Source organism: Protopterus annectens, chromosome 8.part1, assembly GCF_019279795.1.
Source record: "Protopterus annectens isolate FY-2018-M chromosome 8.part1, PAN1.0, whole genome shotgun sequence".
NCBI classification, from domain to species: domain Eukaryota; kingdom Metazoa; phylum Chordata; order Ceratodontiformes; family Protopteridae; genus Protopterus; species Protopterus annectens.
Genome location: NC_056742.1, coordinates 445,655,757 through 445,675,283, shown reverse-complemented (window position 1 = coordinate 445,675,283; position 19,527 = coordinate 445,655,757). Strand labels below are relative to the sequence as shown.

Here is a 19,527-nt window from a genome sequence, read left to right as displayed (position 1 = left end):
ATGCCTCTGACATAGCTCTCAACTGGCATGTTGTCCACAGACTGGCCAGATGTTTGCCTATTATGCTTGGTCTGTTCCTCGACCAACATCTGTTTTTGTGGGGTTGGTAGGATAATGTAAGGATTGTAGTCAGTGCGTGCTGTCATCCATTGGTGTTCCATTTCCTTCAGGGATGTGATGTTACAACAACACATGTAACAGCATCTACTGTCTCAATTTGTAACACCATTATGTGTGACATGTCCCCTCTTTCCAGCCCCTTGTACCATACATATGCCATGTGTTTTCCAGATGCCCTGCACTACGAGGTGCAGAGGTATAGTATATCTTTAATTACCAAATGCACACCAGTTAGCATAACAATGACTTGGCAGACTCCTGGCCATGATATGCAGTGGTGGCCAGGGTTATGCGTCCACACCCTGGTAATTCTGTGGAAATCTGCACATATGACAGTATGTCTGTCTGGCCATTGTGAACAGAGTGCCAAGGTTGTGTAGCAGTGTTGTATGTTTATGTGTTTTAGGCTGGGTAGGGAGAGTAGCAGCTGTGAGTGCCATACATCCTTTACCTATCTGACTCTGCATGCTGCTACAGCCGCTGGTGGTCTATCAGGTCCGTATGCCTGTAGGGGCTGACTGTGAAATGTCATGTAACACCTCCGGATTCCCAATACACTGTGGATTGGGGCAGTATATGTAGGGGTAATGTGTGAGTAGAAAACTGTATGTGGTTGCTCACACAGTATTATACTGTTGTGTTCAGTTTGCTTACTGGTATGTTGCTCTGGCTGTGGTGCACTTGTTTGGGGATATGCACTTTCACACCAGTGCCTGTGTTCCACTAGTATTGCATCCCTGTACTGCCTGTTATATTTGCTACTGCATGTGTACAGTCCCAGAGCTGGACCTGGGTAGTGTTATGTCAGTCTGAGTGTAGTCTGGACATTGATCGGTAGTTCAGCGTAGTTTCCCTACTGTTGTTTTATGTCCACATATTCATAGGATGGCCAGCTTTGTGGCCAGTATCTTTGGTCTGGTCCCTATAACTGTTATGTATGCATGAGACATCAGTGGGATGATGTGGGGACTGAGGTCAGTAACTAATGAGAAGCAACTGAGTTCTGGTATTGTGATATTTCAGTTCATATATGTTAGGACATACACTGTTACTTACTGTTCGTGGACACTGAAATACTGGCATAATATTAGAACTAAGCTCTAATATTATAACAGGACAGCTTCGGAAGTGCCATACGGCACTTTCTGAGTGCAGGGGGCATATTTAGTGTCCATGCATGGACACACCCTCTGTGCTCGCACACAGAACTGTGTCGGTTTTAGAGCACGGCAGAGTGCCTTCATACATATGCATGGCGCGCTGCCATGCTGCATGGGAACGGTCCCTTCCGTGCAGGAATAAGCTATTCCTGCATGGAAGTTTGCTGAATCCAGCCGATATGCATGTTTGTGTACACTTGAATATGTTTTTATTTATTTATTTATTTATTTATTTATTTACTTTTGTCATTGTTTAGTTTTGTAAAGGATAATGTAACTAGCACAATCATGTTAGAGAACAAATAAGTATTTTAACAAATTAGGTTAAGTGCTACACAAACACACGGTCTGAGTGAAACCTTTATCATTAAAATTAATTTAAAGTTAAGAAGTATCAAACAATTAGTGTTTTAAATGTGCTTGTTAAGTGTTGAAAGCTGTGTAGGCAGTTTGACAAGGGGTATGATAAGTTTAATGTATGCTTGTTTTAATTTATTAAAGATTAATGTTTGCAAATTTATAGAATAACAGGCTTTTTAAACATTCTTCTTTATTGATTGTATTACATGTGCCTGCAAAGTATACTGCATTGGTAAAACTGTGAGAAATGGACATCTTAGAATACAGGCACATCTCAGGGAACTATAAAAACAGGAAGTGGGATGGCACTGCTGCACAGTATTTTCATTTAGTCTACCTAAATAAAAACTTCTTCATTTAAACTTGTGCAATGAAAAGTATTTGGCCCTGTAAACAATTATTCAAGACTATAAACACACTGTTTATTAAAAATGGTAATTATGTATATTATAAAGTTTAAAACACTTGTCTTTTTTGAAACGTGTCTAAGGCTGTCAGCGTTTCGGATCAAGAACTCATAAGGAAACACCTCCACAAAATCCAACATCCTAGTCATAGGTGACTCCATAGTGAGACACACTAATGCACCCCTCACTAGGCTAAGTAAGGAGAGGGTCAGGTGTCAGGATTCAGCACATCACACATGCACTTTTATCTCTGCACCATAACACAGTCATAGTATATATTGGTATAAAGGACTTCAGACTTACCTCCCAGGACTATATTATAAAAGATATGATGGAGCTCTCAGAATATGTGTCTGAGGCAGGTATTAAGCTAGCCTTGAGAAGCATTCTACCAACACCAAAAATGATGCAGAAATACAAACAAAAGATGATGGACTTCTAGTGTAATTGAGTGGAGTACCCAATATACATCAGCCTTGGAGGGATACCCAATATACATATCAGCATTGTAAGAAATTGTAGACAGACTTAGCTGCTTTACCAAGGATGGCCTACACCTATTTCCACAAGGCTTTCATATATTGGCTAAAATCTTGTCCACTCTCAGAATGCCTTTCTTAGGCAATGTCAGTCTTCAAAAGCTTCCAGTTTAACAAAACAAAATCTGAATAACATAGTGGTATTGCTACTCAATGCTAGGAACAACAAAATAAAATAAAAAAAATTACACTTCCTACCCTGGAATGCGTCAAAATATCTATCATCACAGAGACTGGGATCTAGGTCATTGAGTGAATCCCATCAGTGCAACATTTCAACAGCTATCACATGTTCAGGTTCACTACACCAGATAAAGGCAATAAAGGTGGAAGTGTTAGTAACCATTTGAAATTTGGGACCCACTACAGCAAGTCCTGAAATATGGAGACTGAATGGCTGAAAGATCGGACTTACATATGCCAAGTCTGAAATGCCATCTCTCAGAATATTCCCTTTTCTCTGAGGAATGGTGATCTCAGAGTTGGTATATATAAGTTCGGGGAGGACTTGCCCCCCACACAGGGGTGCAGAGGGGACTTGTCCACCTGTAAAAAGAAGTTTAAAGGAAATTTACTCTTGTCCTGTGTTTTCTGGGTTTTTTTATTTTCAGCTTGTCGGCACTTGACATTTCAGGTGTCGACTTTCAATAGGGAGCCAGAACTGTCTCTGCATTCATAAACAAAGTTTCACCTCCAGGCTCATTAGACAGGATAATGACATGGAACACCTCCACATCCAAATTACCATTAACAAAACCTTTATCACATCACAGCTAACAATATGACCCCCTCTATATTCCCTTTGGCCCATAGTTCCTATCTGACTATTATGGAGTCGCTATGCATTATGCCAAACACCATTCTCCTAGGGCAGGGGTTCCCAAGTGTGTGCCGCGGCACCCTAGGGAGCTGTGGCTTCCTCATAGGGGCGGCGCGAACTAATAAGCTTAGCAGCCGCAAAATAAACCACAAACTAACAAGCATAGTTACTAAGCTTATTAGTTTGTGGTTTATTTTGTGGCCGTGCTAAAGGTTAAGTCTATAACACTTCTGTCTCAACTTCTACTTTGCCAAGCCTAAGATTTTACCTTCTAGGTGTTATCAGAATTCATTACCAAACCCTGCATTACTTTCCATATTTAGTCAGATTATCTTTAGGTCCTTTAAAGCATTGTATCTGCCAAATCAAACAATGTATTCTAAGGCCTCTGAAATGAATGTTTGCCTAGTCAGATAACACTGCACGGCCTTTTCTTGCTCACCTTTTCCTTCTTAGAGTAGATTGGCCACTTCCTCAGCCTTTTACTATGAAGTTACTTATTACAGATGTTCTTAATTTGGGAGAGGGACTGAGGAATCCCCAATGCATTAGAAAACTGTAATTTTATGCATTTTTATAAGTGGGGAGTTGTCTTGTTTATTGTGGAAGCTGCTGGATTCTTGAAAGGGGGTTGGCATCACTCGAGGAATAGTAGATGCAGACAAAAAATTGTTCTTTTTGCATTGTCTTCAGTATATAGTTTCAGGAGGCAAATGCTAAGGTCCACTCCCAGCTTTAAATGACTGCAGTAGAGATTATAAGTATCTTCTTGGGATACTTTGGGAAATAAGAATTTTTTTAAAAACTTTTGGGAGACCGATTTTAAAGTTACGAAATCATGGATGATTTTAATGATGAGGTGCTGCTGGAAATGGAAAGGCTGTTGGATGATGGCAAGTATGGTGAGTAAAACTTTCAGTCTTCTAAGAGTTCGGATCTCAAATGACGGTAATGAGCAAACAAGAGTCAGTGAGCCGCCGTTGACTTTGAGTCAGATTTTAACCACGGGTTAGGCGGGTGACATTTTCCTAATTAAGTGATGAGAACCTCACCATACATGAATCATACTATTTGCAAATGCCTCAGTGATAACGCCCATATAAACGAGTGACCCTGTCTACTGCAGTCATCTCTTAGCGAACCTTGAAGTCTCTTACCATCTTTGTAAGTGAAAAACTTGCTGGTCAAATAGGATATTTACAGATAAACATTTTAAGCACTGTTCCTGCCTGCTCTTTCAATGAGCTGTGTGCATATTTTCTCTTTTATGAAGTTATAGATTTTGCACACCCCTATGTTTTACTTGTATATGGTATTTATAGCTAAATGACTATAATAAATATTGGCATCCTCATATCACATACACAAAGCCACAAATGATTACACTGCAAAATGCAGTGGCACATGTTGCTTACTATGTTGCTTGCTGCACATCTCTGACCTTTGATGTGTTGGTAACATTAAATTACTCTGTTGCTTGCTGCACAACTCTGACCTTATTAAAATTAAAATGTAGGTGTGTGTGTGTGTGTGTGGGGGGGGGGGGGGGGCTGCATCTCCCATAACCCAGCTGTACTTATCAGTATGAAGTAGCTATTTTACTACCAGTTTGAGGACTAAGGGTTTGCAGCCTCCCCTTACCAATACATGAGCTTTGTAATTAGTAACATCTGCAGAGTGCTAAGTTTATACTATTGTATCAGCACATTATAGTAACACAATGTTTACAAAATACTTAGAGTAAAAGGGTGGACCAGGGAATTTTCCAGTAGCATGAGTAAAGGAATGTCAGACCTACTTACATTAAATACATTCATTACCTGAGGAAAGTAAACTGCAACATAGAATGTAATTTAAAAAAATTATGTTTTGGTACTGCATTTCAATAAGGCAGACTTTAATATTTCAGTACATCCCTGTGAGTGGGAATAGGTTGCATAAATTGTATTGAGGGTGGCATATGGATGGACGTGGGTGGACATGCTTCTTGTGCATCCTATAGGTTCATAGGAGGTTAGTAGGCTAATGGCCCTAGGGCCTTTACAAGCCTGGCCAGGTTATACCTGTGTTCCCTAAATGACCTTGGTTAGATGGTCTATGATCAGCACAGACTACCTCTGTCCATGAGAGACACAGGTGCCACCCCCTGGTGAATTTACAGTATCCCATCCAATAGTCTCCTAACTAACCGTTTTAATTAAAAAACAAATTATTATTTCACAAAGTATACTTATTAGAATTTGATGGGGGGATGCCTTGGGAAAACCTGGATTCATCAAGGAAGCTGAGAATTGAAAAAGTTTGGGAGCCACTGTCCTAGGGGACTTCAGCTACCTCTCCATCAACTGAGAGACTTGTACATCCCTTAACAAGTATGGTCATAGATTTCTGGATTTCATAAATACTAACTCCTGGACCAGTTAGTCCACACCCCAGCTAGGAGACACGAAAGCCTAGACTTAGCCCAAACCACTATGGGACAGCTCTGTTCCTACCAGCTGTAACTTCCTCCCTCTGTAAATCGAATCTTAAATCAGTCACATTCACTCTAAGACTGGAGCCAGAACATCCTCAAATACCTCAGTGTTCAGAGATTATGCAATTATACAAAGGCTAATCTCTGAAAATTGAGTGATGATTGGGCTGAATTCAACATCCCACTCCAATCTGATTTGCTGCAAATTCTATGCACACGTGAATAGCTGCATAGATGCATTTGACCCCCTCCAAAGCTAATACAATGGAAACTTTGAAAATAGCTCCCTGTAGTGAAACCAAAATATAAATAGCTGTACAATAAAACCAAAAATACAAAAAAAAAACACTGCACACAAAAATAAATGTAACTGTCAGCATGTTAAAAACCTCAGAAACAATGTCCAGCAATGTGCAGAGCTAATAGAAAATGATGTCACACACTCCGGCCCTGTAGACATAGCTAGACTACTAGCAGATAAATTTAACTCTAACTTTAACCTCTCTTCCCATACATTCCCCGATTACATACCCACAACTATGCCCCCACTCAAATCTCTCAAGGACAAGTCCACAAAGAACATTCCAAGGCCAAGAACACTGCTTCTGTGTAGTCGGATAACACACCAGTCTGCCTACTGATCAGCCTGAAACAGGACCTGTCAGACTCCTGACAGAAGCTATTCAATATCAGTCTGCAAACAGGCTTTGTGTCAGATGAATGGAGGAAAGAAACAGTCATCTCAGTGCATAGAGGTGGGTCATCAATGGATACAGGTAATTATAGACCTATAGGCCTGCCCAACTGCATGTGTAATGCTATGGTGTGAATCATTATGGAAATAATGAATAAGGACATAGGTAACCTCCAAACACTTTACCCAAGCTAGTTTGGTTTTGTCAAGGGCAGATCCTGCCTGCTTAACCTGGTCAGCTTCTTTGAGAAGGTTACTGAAGTAATAGATGAGGGAAAATCAGTAGACATTGCATATCTAGCCTGACAAAGACATTCCATACCATCCCACATTCAAATATTGTTGATGAACCCTCACAGCTAAATGTTAATCCCTATGTAACTCACTGGATAGCAAATCAGCTCACGCATAAAACCCAGGGAATTAGTGTAAGTGTCTGTACCTCTTCCAAAAGCCCTGTCACTAGTGGTGCACCCAGGGTCCAGTGCTTGGGCCACTCCTCTTTGGCATTTACTTCTTGGAGCGCAACACTAATGTAAAGGATTTGTGGCTGATGAAGTTTGCCAATGACTGTAAACTGGTGCCATCATAAACTCTGCACAGGAAACTAAGATCCTTCAAGGGGATCTTTCCTAAACAAATAGCTGGTGCCATAACCATGGACTAAAACTAAATACAAAAAAAAAAAAATATATATATATATATATATATATATATATATATATATATATATATATATATATATATATATAAATAAAATAGTCTCCTTTGCCAAGCGTGGAATCCCATGTAGCTATCACATTGACAACACACAATTGAAAATTGATTTGGTAGTTACGGACCTAGGAACCTATGTGGACACTGAACTGCCCTTCGAGCGCCCTTTATCCAGTATTGTAAGAAAGTCCGTTTTCATTGTGCAAAGTATTATTAAGAGTATAGCATCCATATCCAAAGAAATGACTATTCTACTGTATTCAGCACTTATTAGGTCGATCATTGAGTATAATGCTGCTTTGATAGGTACCTGTCCAAACACTTAACACAACTTGAATGACTACAACACGTTCTCATCAAGAAAATCAAGGGAGTAAATCATAAAACTTACACTGACCATCTCAAAGCCTTGTTCCTCTTCTCAATATCACACTGGCTACTGAACTGGGATCTCTGCCTCTCGTACAATGCCTCAACAGACCCTATCCTCTTTGATCTACTATACATCAGCAAATCCAGTGATGGAATAAAGACCCACTCAAGAGATTGCTTCTGCAACATAAAGCGATCATGTTGGAGGCACAGATCTGTACGGCAGAGACAATTCTTTGGACCCTTGTCCTCCTTCCCTCATAAAGCGCTTCTCTTACTCTATTCAAAATGTAATCCCGACAAATGGATGGGAAACCACAAATTTACCCCAGGTTTAGCATCCTTCTCCTGTATGGATTCAGGTAACATGTAAATGTTCTGTCCAGCTCTGGGTCGCTCGTATTTAATCACAAAGACTAAAAGCTTCATGGGAATGCAAGTCTAGGCTTCTAAAGATCTATAGCCTAGTAGGTACCTACGAAGCTACGAACCTATGAAAAGTTCAGCAAGAAGAGAGTCTAGCAGGGTTCAATCTAAAATGAGATCGCTTGATTGAACTGCTACTTGCTAAATTTTATATATTTAACTAAGGACTGAATTACCGTGATTTTTTTAACCTTTAGAAGAATTTGTTAACTTAACCCAATTGGTCATTTTTCGGAATAAGTTTGGCTTGTTAGCGAATACAATCTGAATTATTTCTTTCTTATTGCTCGAATATGAGTTCCATGTTTGGTATGTTAGAGGGTTGTAGTGAAAGGCGTCCATCTTGGCTCATTGCTCCCCTGCATACGAATGCTTATCTCATCATATATTGGTCCATATTCTCTTTTCTGTTTTCATGCATCACCCTCCAGAAACAGATATTTTGAGCCTAGCATCCAACTTGGATAGCAAACATTAAACACTTATAACTAAAAAGTAGATGAAGAGACGAGAAACGATATATAACATCTGCTGAACATGGTGAACGGATAAAATGAGAAAATGTCACAGTGACATGTTGTAAAGTAGATACACATCACTAATTCACAAATATTACATTAGCTAATATATAACAGCCTTTCACTTTCAGGTAAAATCTGTCCTGCAACTGCTCACTGTACATACTTCATTTAAATGAGATAATGTCTGTGAAAAAGCAATTAGAGCATTTTAATACTATACTAACAAAACTGTCTCTTCTCTGGAAGCAGTGCCAGTACGTTTGACCACTAATTTTAAAATTCTAAACTGGGGAGAGCACTTCTTAAAAACTAATCTGATGAATTTCTTGCTGTGTATTTTTCATGCATTTCTACTTGCATCTTATGCATGTAAGTAATGCATTCAAAAGCATTTTTCCTAATCTGAGAAAACTTCATATTAAAAAATAAATGGATGTTTAGTTAATTCAGGTGTTTAGTCATTAGTATGCATACCTATTGGTATCAAATTATTAAGGTCAGAAGTAGAATTAATGTTTACAGTTTTGATCTTGTTGTTGTCCAACTTATATGCCCCTTCTTTATTGATCAGTCTTGTACATTATCAAAATCTACCTCTAATATATTCATAATTTGCCCTTGTTCCCACTGCTCGTCAGAAGTGCAACATTAGAACTTAACAGTGCTGGCAAATTACAGGCAAGAAGTCCATAAACAACAAAATAAATAATTAAATAAATTGACCAATAAATAAATGCATAAATAAAAGAATGCAAATCAAATTACTACATTACATTTGCTTAACAGCAAAAAGAGGAAAAACAAGGCAATCTAGTCTGCTGTTTAAGTGCATTTCATATTCTAACTGTTCACACCCTCACGGTGTCTTTCCTCAGGATTGCATCAACCTGATAGCACTTTGTTGCATGGTATCCAGAAATTTCCATGCTCGCAGCATTGCCTTCCACAACTCTTTCCTCATCTCTAGCTTTTGCTCCACAAGCTGTCTCACTGCAAACATCAGGTTGGTTGGGCTGCATCCTGATCTGAATCTGGGTTGGTAGCAATAAACCCCTTCATCACTTGCTCATTTGTCAACTGACTCACAGATAGGATGTAGGAGATCAAAATAGGGATGCTATCCCCACAAAAAAGCAGTCACCAGTGGAGCACCTCAGGGTTTGGTGCTGGGACCTCATCTGTTCAGTGTCTATGTCTGAGAAGTAAAAGTCAGTACCAAAAGGTTCTGGCTAACTACGTCTGCAGATGACTGCAAGTTAGGAGCATTGAGCCAATACACAAAAGACTCAGCCATTCTACAGGAAAGCTTGACCCAAACAAATAACTGGTGTCAGACTCATAGACTAAAGCTAAATCCCAAAAAACACATTACCATCTTCTCTGGAGACTCAGCTCCGTTGAGGAACTATCACATTGACAACACACACCTAACAGACAACACAGTAGTTCAGGATTTGGGAACTTATGGGACAGTGACTTAACCTTTGACTAATATGTTTCTACTGTGGTATGGAAGTCCTTCTCTATTGTGCAGCTTATAAACAAGGGGGTTACATCTATATCCAGGGATGTCACTGTACCCCTTTGCTCAGCCCTAATTAGGCCAATCATTGAGTATAATGCCCCTTTTGGCATGTATCTGTCTAGACACATGAACAGATGGAATGCCTGTAGAGATACTTTACAAACAGTATGCAAAACCTAAGCAATATGTCTTACATGGACAGTCTCAAAGCCTGTCACTATCTTACATGGACAGTCTCAAAGCCTGTCACTATCTTACATAGACAGTCTCAAAGCCTGTCACTATACTAGGCTGCTTACAAACAGCTAAGACATGAGTCGTGTCTTGTATGCCAGGCTTCTTCTGACCCATTACTGATGGACTTACTTCACATCTGCAATACAAATGCTATCAGAAAAACTTGATTCAGGGTCCTAAACCTCTTCTGGAAAATTTACAGAATGGTCTGGAGAGACAGACATATCTCACAGAGGCTAGTGCTACTCTGGAACAGACTTCCCTGCCACATAAAACAAATTTCATCCCTGACCACGTTCAAGTTTGGATCAATGGAGGGAAAATAAGAAATTTATCCCAGAACTCTCCCTTTACTACTGCTGGACAAAGGCAGCTCCTAAATGCTTTATCCTAACACATGCATCCCCTCTGAATATCTGTGTTTTAATCTAGTAATTATCACTGCAGCAATACATGAATATAGATCTTAGAAAGGGTTAGGTGAATCTAAAATCCAGTGGGAAAGGTCAACTTTAAGCACATAAATGGATAATTGGTTACCCTTAAAATGGACCACAACGGCAGTTACCCTAGTACTAACCTAAGCACCTTTGAACCTATACAAACCTATGTTCTTTGTTGTGACTGCTCTCTTATCCTCTTTGTTAGCCATCCAGTATTCCTTCTCGACCTGGTATGTCAATTCTCTCACTTTTTCCTGCATTCCTTCCTTCTTTCTTTGATGACTTTTGCATTCTATAATCATCTTTCCTTATATTCTTTATTTCCAAACTTGGCTCAGTCACACATAGGTTCTGTAGTCTACACACACCCTGTTTTGAGACTCGAGCATTCTTCTTTGACTCCACCTATTTCCAGTGCAAGCTATCAACTGACAGTGACTCGAACGATGAATGATCACAATATATTTATCAGGTCCCAGCTTTGCAAAACTTTTGAACAAGATAATGTTCTGCACCCCTTCCCCACCCAAACCCATGTTACATACTCTTCTACAGGTACAGCAAGATGAAGGAACGTGAAAATGGTAACTTGCCCCACCATTCGACCCACGGTAAAGCTCATTCAGGACTTTCAACGAGTGAGGTTTTCATTAGGCTATCTTTATTCTTCCATGGCACATTGAAAGGTAAGACAATTATTTTGCGTATACTCAGATATATAATTGTCTTGGTTTCAGCAGTTCATTTCCCAGCAACAAATTAAATCTCCATTTTAAAAAAACAATACATCAAAATAACTACATATAATAATGTGTGAGTAAGTATTTTTGTGAAAGCATTTAATGTGTACTTGATCTTGTAATGTTTTGCTTTGAAAATGTGGTTTCAAAATGGAAATGTCCATAAACCTTTCTCGAAGCATGTCAGTTAATAAAATGAACTGTTACATTCATCTTACCTTTGAATATCGGACAGATTTTCCATACAGTAGCAGCACCTTCCCTGTTGTACTGTCCCAGAGCCAATTCCATGTAGAATAAAGGCATCCCAGCAATTAATAAGAAAAGTGTATATGGTATAATAAAGGCACCTAAAAGCAAAAATAATAATAATAAGGAAGCTTTACAGTGACTTTCTTTTTTTCAATCATTTCAACTTTAGAACTTTGTATGTGTTAAATATTGATTAATGTTTAAACACATTCTGTTTAAATGTATAACAGCAATGAACTTCTTCTTCTGCCATTAGCTATACAGCAACATTTAGTGAAAGCCGCTTCTGTGCATTCAACATTTTAAGCTATAGGAAAGAGTGCGAAACTGCTACCAAAAGACAATCCAATGGAAATGTTTACATCTAAGCTGTAACTATTCAAGCTTTCACACACATTTTATCTCAGGAAAATCCAACTATATTGGTAGATCCCGGGAAACAATATGTATGTTGTAGAGGAAGACATATAAATAACTTGTAATCTAAAAAACGAAAAGTAACCCTGAATTCAAGAGTTTTAACATGTTTTCTGCAAAATGTGATACTGATTAGCTCTTGAAGGCTTCAGCTATAAACCTTTCTAATGGTCTGGAATCAGTCGCTAATGTTTGTTATATGAATATTTTGTTTGCTACAGTTACAAAGAAAGATACATTTAGAAATTAAGCAGTTAACCAAGAGAAAAACTGTAGGTTTCTATTACACGTCAAACTCCTCAGTTTGTTTCACTTCATTAAAACAGTTCATTCTACTATTCAAAATTTAAAAATGAATTTAATATTTAGCTTTGCTTGATTAATAACATCCAGTTTAAATATCAGGTACATTGTCCCATTAAATAAGAGCTGGATTATATCTTAACCACTTAATTTTAACTGAAAAGTGAGCTGAGACCAGGCTGATATCAGGTGTCTGAAGTGTGGTTTAGTTGTTCATTTCTAATCAGCAAACTAGCCCTGAATTAGGATCTCTGCGATCATTATTTTCAATTAGTACTACAGTTTATCAGTTTATCACTGAATCTATATGTCTTAAATTGTAGAACAACAGAAAGTGCAAATCTATTCTATACAAAACGTACTTTACTGCATGTTCTGCAGCTGTTTACTACAAATGTTGCAGTCTATCATCTGAAGCCATGTCATCTATTTATTTATTTTTATTTATTTTGTTTAACTAAGTGAGGACTGTTTTCAGCCACTTCCCAGACCTGCAGAGACATTTCAGTTACATATACTGAAGGCCATGAGGCAGAAACATTGCAATTAGACACATTAAAGACATACATTGAAATTAGAATAGAGACAGAACATATTAATGGACCAAAGGCAGAGACACAACGTCATACTTTTTAACATACAACTGACAGCAGAGATTAATGCATGTTTATATAAACAGCGAGGCTGCATACGTCGTACAGTAGTAGTGGGAAAGAAACTGAACAAGTTTGTATGATAAAAGTAGTGAAATAGGTCAGCAAATGAGAGGAATTAGTTAGCAAGAGAGTGTTTATGATAAAGCACTCAAGAGAAGAAAATTAAGTGTTGAACAGAGACAGGAAGTAACATTATCTAATGCATGAATTTATTTATTTTATATATTTAACATTTGTTTATGGGGAAAGTCCAACTGGAACAGAGCCTATTTTCAGCAGAGGCCAGGGGAGGAAGACTCCAGATACATGTCTTTGGAATATGGGAAGAAACCGGAGCATCCAGAAGAAACCCATACAAATCCAGGGAGGACATGCAGATGCCACACAGAAGGCACCCAGCCAATATTTGAACCGGAGAACCTCTTGCTGTGAGGTGACAATGCTAACCGCTGCACCACTGCATCACCCTAAATGATAGTTTGGTCAGCTGGTGAGAGGAAACAAATTATTGAGGGCGAATAAATGATGAAAAGTGAAAGGATAGAATTAAGTATGCAGAAGGAGAGTGTGAGAGCGTGCTACATTGTACTTAAATAGCCGATATTTACAAAGAGAGAGGGCGGTGGGGGGGAGAAGAACAGAGAAAAGATCTTCAGAATGTATTTAGGTATTTACAAGCTACATAAATTGGCTGGCTTTTATAGATGGTCATATATAGAAGAAATACATGACATTTAGGACTGCGCCGGGTATCACTTCAGTATCCCTGTAGCAGCTGCAATAGTATTACTGAGCTGGATAGGCTTTGACTTAATTTATAAAAAAATAAAACATCTATGAGCTCATTTTGCTCTGACCAATTGTTCCATGCAGGGGGTAAGTTTACGAAATGCTCTTCTGTAAGATGATACGGTGAATTGTGGCCTATTAAGCTAGAAGCTGTTAGCACTGCAAAGGGAGTATGATTAGCTGCATATTGATAACATGTCTGACAGGATTGGCAGTATTGGGGTTTTTTTGTAACTTCAGTGTGAGTATATTAAGAAAGAATATTACTTTTGCAGCAACTTTCTTTTGGGTTGAAAACAATGATAAACCTAAGAATTTTGCCTGAAGTTGGTAATATTTTGGTGAGAGGGGAACAATAATGGATAGGGTGTAGTCGTACATTAATGGCAATTAATCTTTTTGCCTGTGGAGCGAGCAGGTTTGAAATCTTGCATGCTACAATACATGCATGCATACATATAATGCATACAGATGTTTACTCAGAAATTAGTTTTCAAATCGTCAAGCTTTCTTTGACTCATGTTCTTAGTTTTGATCACATGCAATGCTTAATTCTTCATTGGGCAACATTTTCAAGACATTTCTGTGCAATTCATAACCCACATTGTTTAACTAGTCTACAATTTAGAGAAGTTTCTGTAAACACTTTATACAACTTTCTGTACAATTAAACCACATTGCCTGATTAGACAACAATTGAGATTTTTTTTGTATAATGCCTACACATATTTCATGAAAAAACAATTTAAGTAGAAGAGCAGCCAAATTACCCCGCTGAAGTATATCATCCTTTCTGAACAGTTTCCTTTTTACTATATTGAGAAATCCCGTACTTTTTAAGTGTTTTATTATCCAACCATTGAAGAGCCGTGCAAAACCGTGACATACTGCAGCCTGTTCTGATATTCTTCATGCTAGTTCTGCCAGCGTTCAGGTAGTGATCTTCTCTATGTACATCCTACATACCTCCCACCCCTTTCTATTTCAGGAAAAGTAACTGAAATTCATTAATTCGATGTGGAAATTGCTTCTGTGTACTTTGATTCTTTTGCAGATAAATGTCCAATACACTATACTGATAAACTTTACCTATAAGGTTAGACTACAGGTGATGGTATAACCCACAGACTTTCAGAACAGAGTCTTCATTTCCCTAGTTCTAAGGTCTCCAACACACAACTGTTCCAGCACTACTTTTCTTAGCTGACACAGAATTGTAACTCTTGTTCCCCAAAGAATACGTTTCCCTCAGTAAAACCTAATATCTTATAAAATACTTCTCCACTCTCATCCAGTCTTTGAGGCCAAACTTCCATCTCAAAGTTGAAATTTGCTAACACTAACAAGCAGAGTGGCTATGAGCCGTGACCCAGGTTTCCAAAGCGGACAATGCCAGATATTTCATTTCTTATACACCAGACACCTCCCAGTCCCCCATTCCTATTCATTTCACTGGATTCAGTTTTAGAATTTTTTTTCTTGCTGAAAGTACTAAATGGGAGAGTGCACAGTGATATTAAGTACTTAATGTCAAGTTTCACTATTAGCCTTCAATAATATTACTATGCAAAACATTTTTCATTAGGTAAGTTTTCTGAATATTCAGTGCTATTTTTGTTCAGTTTATTGGCATTTTTGTTGTTGTAGTACTATATTTTATAAATATACACACATAAAAAAAAAAATATATATATATATACATATATATGTACACACACACACACACACACACACACACACATACATATACACTTACAAATATTATATGTGTGTGTGTGTGTGTGTGTGTGTGTGTGTGTGTGTGTGTGTGTGTATATATATATATATATATATATATGGTTCCCCGTCAAAACATCGAACGTTTAAAACATCGAAGTTCAGATCATAGAGACAAGAACATCAAGTTTTAAAACATCGAAGGTTTGATGGGGAAGAAAAAGGTAAGTGTAGGTGGGAGAATGTTTGTGTTTTTGCAGGACACCAAGGTGCCCTGCATACTGTGTGTGTCTATGTACCATCTGTGTGACGGCACTACAGATAGGGTACGGAAAATCTCCCGTTTAGCACTTCTGCATATAGTACTAAATGGGAGATTTCCCTTTACTCCACTGTAGTGCGGTCTTGGAGTTGGAATATTAAAGTGGGGGGTGCAGGGGGCAAAGCCCCCCTGCATACAATTTTTAAAATTTATTTTTCTTTTTTTTTTTTTTTTTGGTTACACTTGTAACTTTCAATGTTTCAAAGTTCGATGTTCTGGTCTCGATGATCAGAACTTCGATGTTTTGAAATTTTGATGGTTAGAAGTGGAACCATATATATATATATATATATATATATATATATATATATATATATATATATAGATAGATAGAATTATAGATATAGATACAGATATATAGATATATACAGGTATATATGTGTGTGTGTGTGTGTGTGTGTATCTATATATATATATTTATATATATATATATATATATATATATATATATATATATATATATATATAGATAGATACACACACACACACACACACACACACGTATAAAAACAAACCAAAGGGTAAAAAGGTCACACAGACAAACCATGAAGAAAAAAGTGCAAGAAAAAAACAGCAAGCTACAGTGGTCATTTGCATATATCCCATGCTCCTCCATTTTAGGAAGCTTAAGGTATCACACAGTGAAAATGCTACCTCGACTGGGTTTTTCTTGCAGTTTTTACTGAATGGTTTGTCTGTGTGACCTTTTTACCATTTGACTTGAATGTTGGTTGGGATATTTTGCAGGCACCTTAATCTTTATGGACATCAACTGGGTTTAAAGAACTTGTGTTTGTAAATTATAACCAAAATCTTCATTTATTCTGTGCTGATTAGCTCAGTAAAAAGGCTGAAAGTTGCATGACTACAGTTAGTAAGATATGGCTTCATTGAGTTGAATGTAATTATAAAGATTTTAAAAGCAAAAACTTCATGGATATTCAGAAACCACATAGATTAAACACTTGATGTCCTTAAGGGGTCGTTTGCATATATCCAATGGGCATAATGTATCAAACAGTGAAAACTCTAGCTTGGTTGGCTCTTCCTTCCAGTTTTTGCTGGATGGTTTGGATATTAATTGGGATATTTTGCAGGCACCTTAATCATTGTGGGCATCAGCTGGGTTTAAAAACCCTGTGTTTTTGAAGTATAGTCAAACCATCCACTTATGCTGTGCCTATGAGGTCAATAAAAAGGCCAAAACATGCATGTCCACAAATAGTGTAGTTTGGCTTTATTGGCCTGAATCCATAAAGGCTTACACAGTAAAGAACAGTCATGAACATTCACAACCCATATAGGTGAAACACTTGATGTCCTTAAGGGGTCCTTTGCATATGGTTGAAAACACTGAAGTTGACACCACACTACACATGCACAGAGAAACATGCTCAACACATGCAACTTCCAACTTATAATAATGAAGAATAACATTATCATATATGTGTGTATATATGCCGCGGTGGTGGAGCAGTAGCGTTGTTGCCTCACAGCAAGAGGTTCTCCTGTTCAGTTCTCGGCTGGAGTGTGGGGAGTGCCTTCTGTGTGGAGTCTGCATGTCCTCCCCACAGTTGGGTGGCATTTGAAAGACATGCGTAAATGGGCATGCCTTCATTGAAGGTTGGACATCGAGCTGGCACCTCGGCTTTCATGAAAATCTACTGCCAATCATAAGCGGACCGGAGTTCCGCTGTGGCGACCCCTAACCGGGAAAAGCCGAAAGACAAACAACGACATATATGTGTGTATATGTATATATTTGATTATGTCATCTTTACTAGAATATACTAATGTGAGGAATACAAATAAGTAACCACAAAAGAGCAAAAAACATGAATGAATGACAGGCAGAATGAAAGATCAGAAAACAGTGACAACATCTCTTCCACTATCAGTAAATCCCACTTATAAAACCCATATTGAGCATCATCTGAATAGTGTGTTTCTGTTAGGGAAAGGGTTTTTAGTAAAGTAATGTGTATGGTTAGGTTAGTGCAGAGGTACTCTTAGGGTCAGAGCTAGCACATATGAGTAAGGAAGGCAAGGGGGCTTCTTATACACCCCTCCATACTACTGCTATTCTTATGTACTAACACCAAGGTCATTGTATGTCAAAGTAAAAGGAATTCTCTGAGATGCAGCAATCTTGGACTTTGCATACATTTATACAAAGCTGTCCATTTATAAAATAGCATGAAAATAAATGTTATGCTCACATTATAGAGTGTCAAACGTATCTGTGCTGGACAATAGTCTTGCTTCTGCTGTGCTTATGGCCGATACACTGTCTACCTTCCTGGCCAAGACACATGCTCATTAGTAGTATCCGAATAATTTATATTGTACAGGTGTCATGATACACCTGGGAATATGGCTATCATATGTCTTCACAGGTCATGACTGTCATGCCAACGATATGACCATAGAGTGCATGCATGTCAAACACAGCCATAAGTAGTACATGCTACACAGCCCTGTAACCCAATAATTCTTAGGTTTCACCTCAGGTGGCTTGGCATGGGTCGCTGCTTTCTGTATACAGTATGCAATGGGCATAAATTAGTTTAAATACCCCATACCATTTTCTGTAGGTATAGGTCTGTTGTGCCATGACTGTCTCTGGCTGACTGACATCCATTTAAATTCAACCTCTTAGTTATAAATAATGCATCTGGTGTCTTGTCATAGAAATGGTAAGAAACATTTACCTCAGTAATATTTTATTTTCTAAAATTTAACAGAATATGTGTCACAGGCAGGTATGTACCTCGCACTGAGCAGCATTCTACCTTCACCAAGGATGATACCACGGTATTGACAGAAAATGACTGATTTTAATAATTGGCTGAGTTTCCGGTGTCACTCCAGGGAATCCAATATTTACCAGTATATGGGAGGACATGGTTAACAGCCCCCTTTGCTTTCCCATGGGTGGTCTGCACCTAACCCCCTGGGATATTGGCTAAAACCTTTTCCATCCCTTACAGCTTTCTCAGGCAATGTCTGAATGACAAAACTACCAACACAGCAAAAAAAAAAAAAATTCAAAGCAAACCTTAATGTGTCACCGCTCAATGTTAGAAGCCTAAACGAGAAATGCTACACTATACAAGTTCTCTCTCTGGAGAATGTAGACATCTGTGCTGTTACTGAGGCTTGGTTTAAAGCCACAGAAAGTACTCCAGCCAAATATGAGGACTGGATAGCCTCCAGGGCTAAGGACAGTCACAAGGATTTCTTCAGCTATGTCAGGAACCTTAAAGGTAATACGCAGCAGAGTGCAGACCTGGAGTAAATGGAACAACCTTCACTAACCAGGTTGAGGTAGCAAATCTACTGGCTGATAAATTTAGATCTAACTCCCCCCCCCCACTAGTCCATGTGAAAACCCTTCTAATATATCCCCCAACTATCAACAGGGAGCAGGTCCTGGAGGTACCTGTAAGGGCAAAAACACTGCTTCAATGGGCACCAACAATATCCTCAGTTGCCTCCTAAACAGCCTAAAACAT

At 38.4% G+C, this 19,527-nt stretch overlaps 1 protein-coding gene across 2 annotated transcripts in view; it reads right to left on the bottom strand.

Moving 5' to 3' along the window:
• Positions 1-19,527, bottom strand: part of SLC6A2 (solute carrier family 6 member 2) — a 1,697,790-nt gene that overhangs the window by 1,261,234 nt on the left and 417,029 nt on the right. For both annotated transcript variants that reach the window (XM_044082002.1, XM_044082003.1), the window contains exon 3: positions 11,776-11,907. In XM_044082002.1, the coding sequence (XP_043937937.1) occupies positions 11,776-11,907 (132 nt within the window). The remainder of the gene's footprint in view (positions 1-11,775; positions 11,908-19,527) is intronic.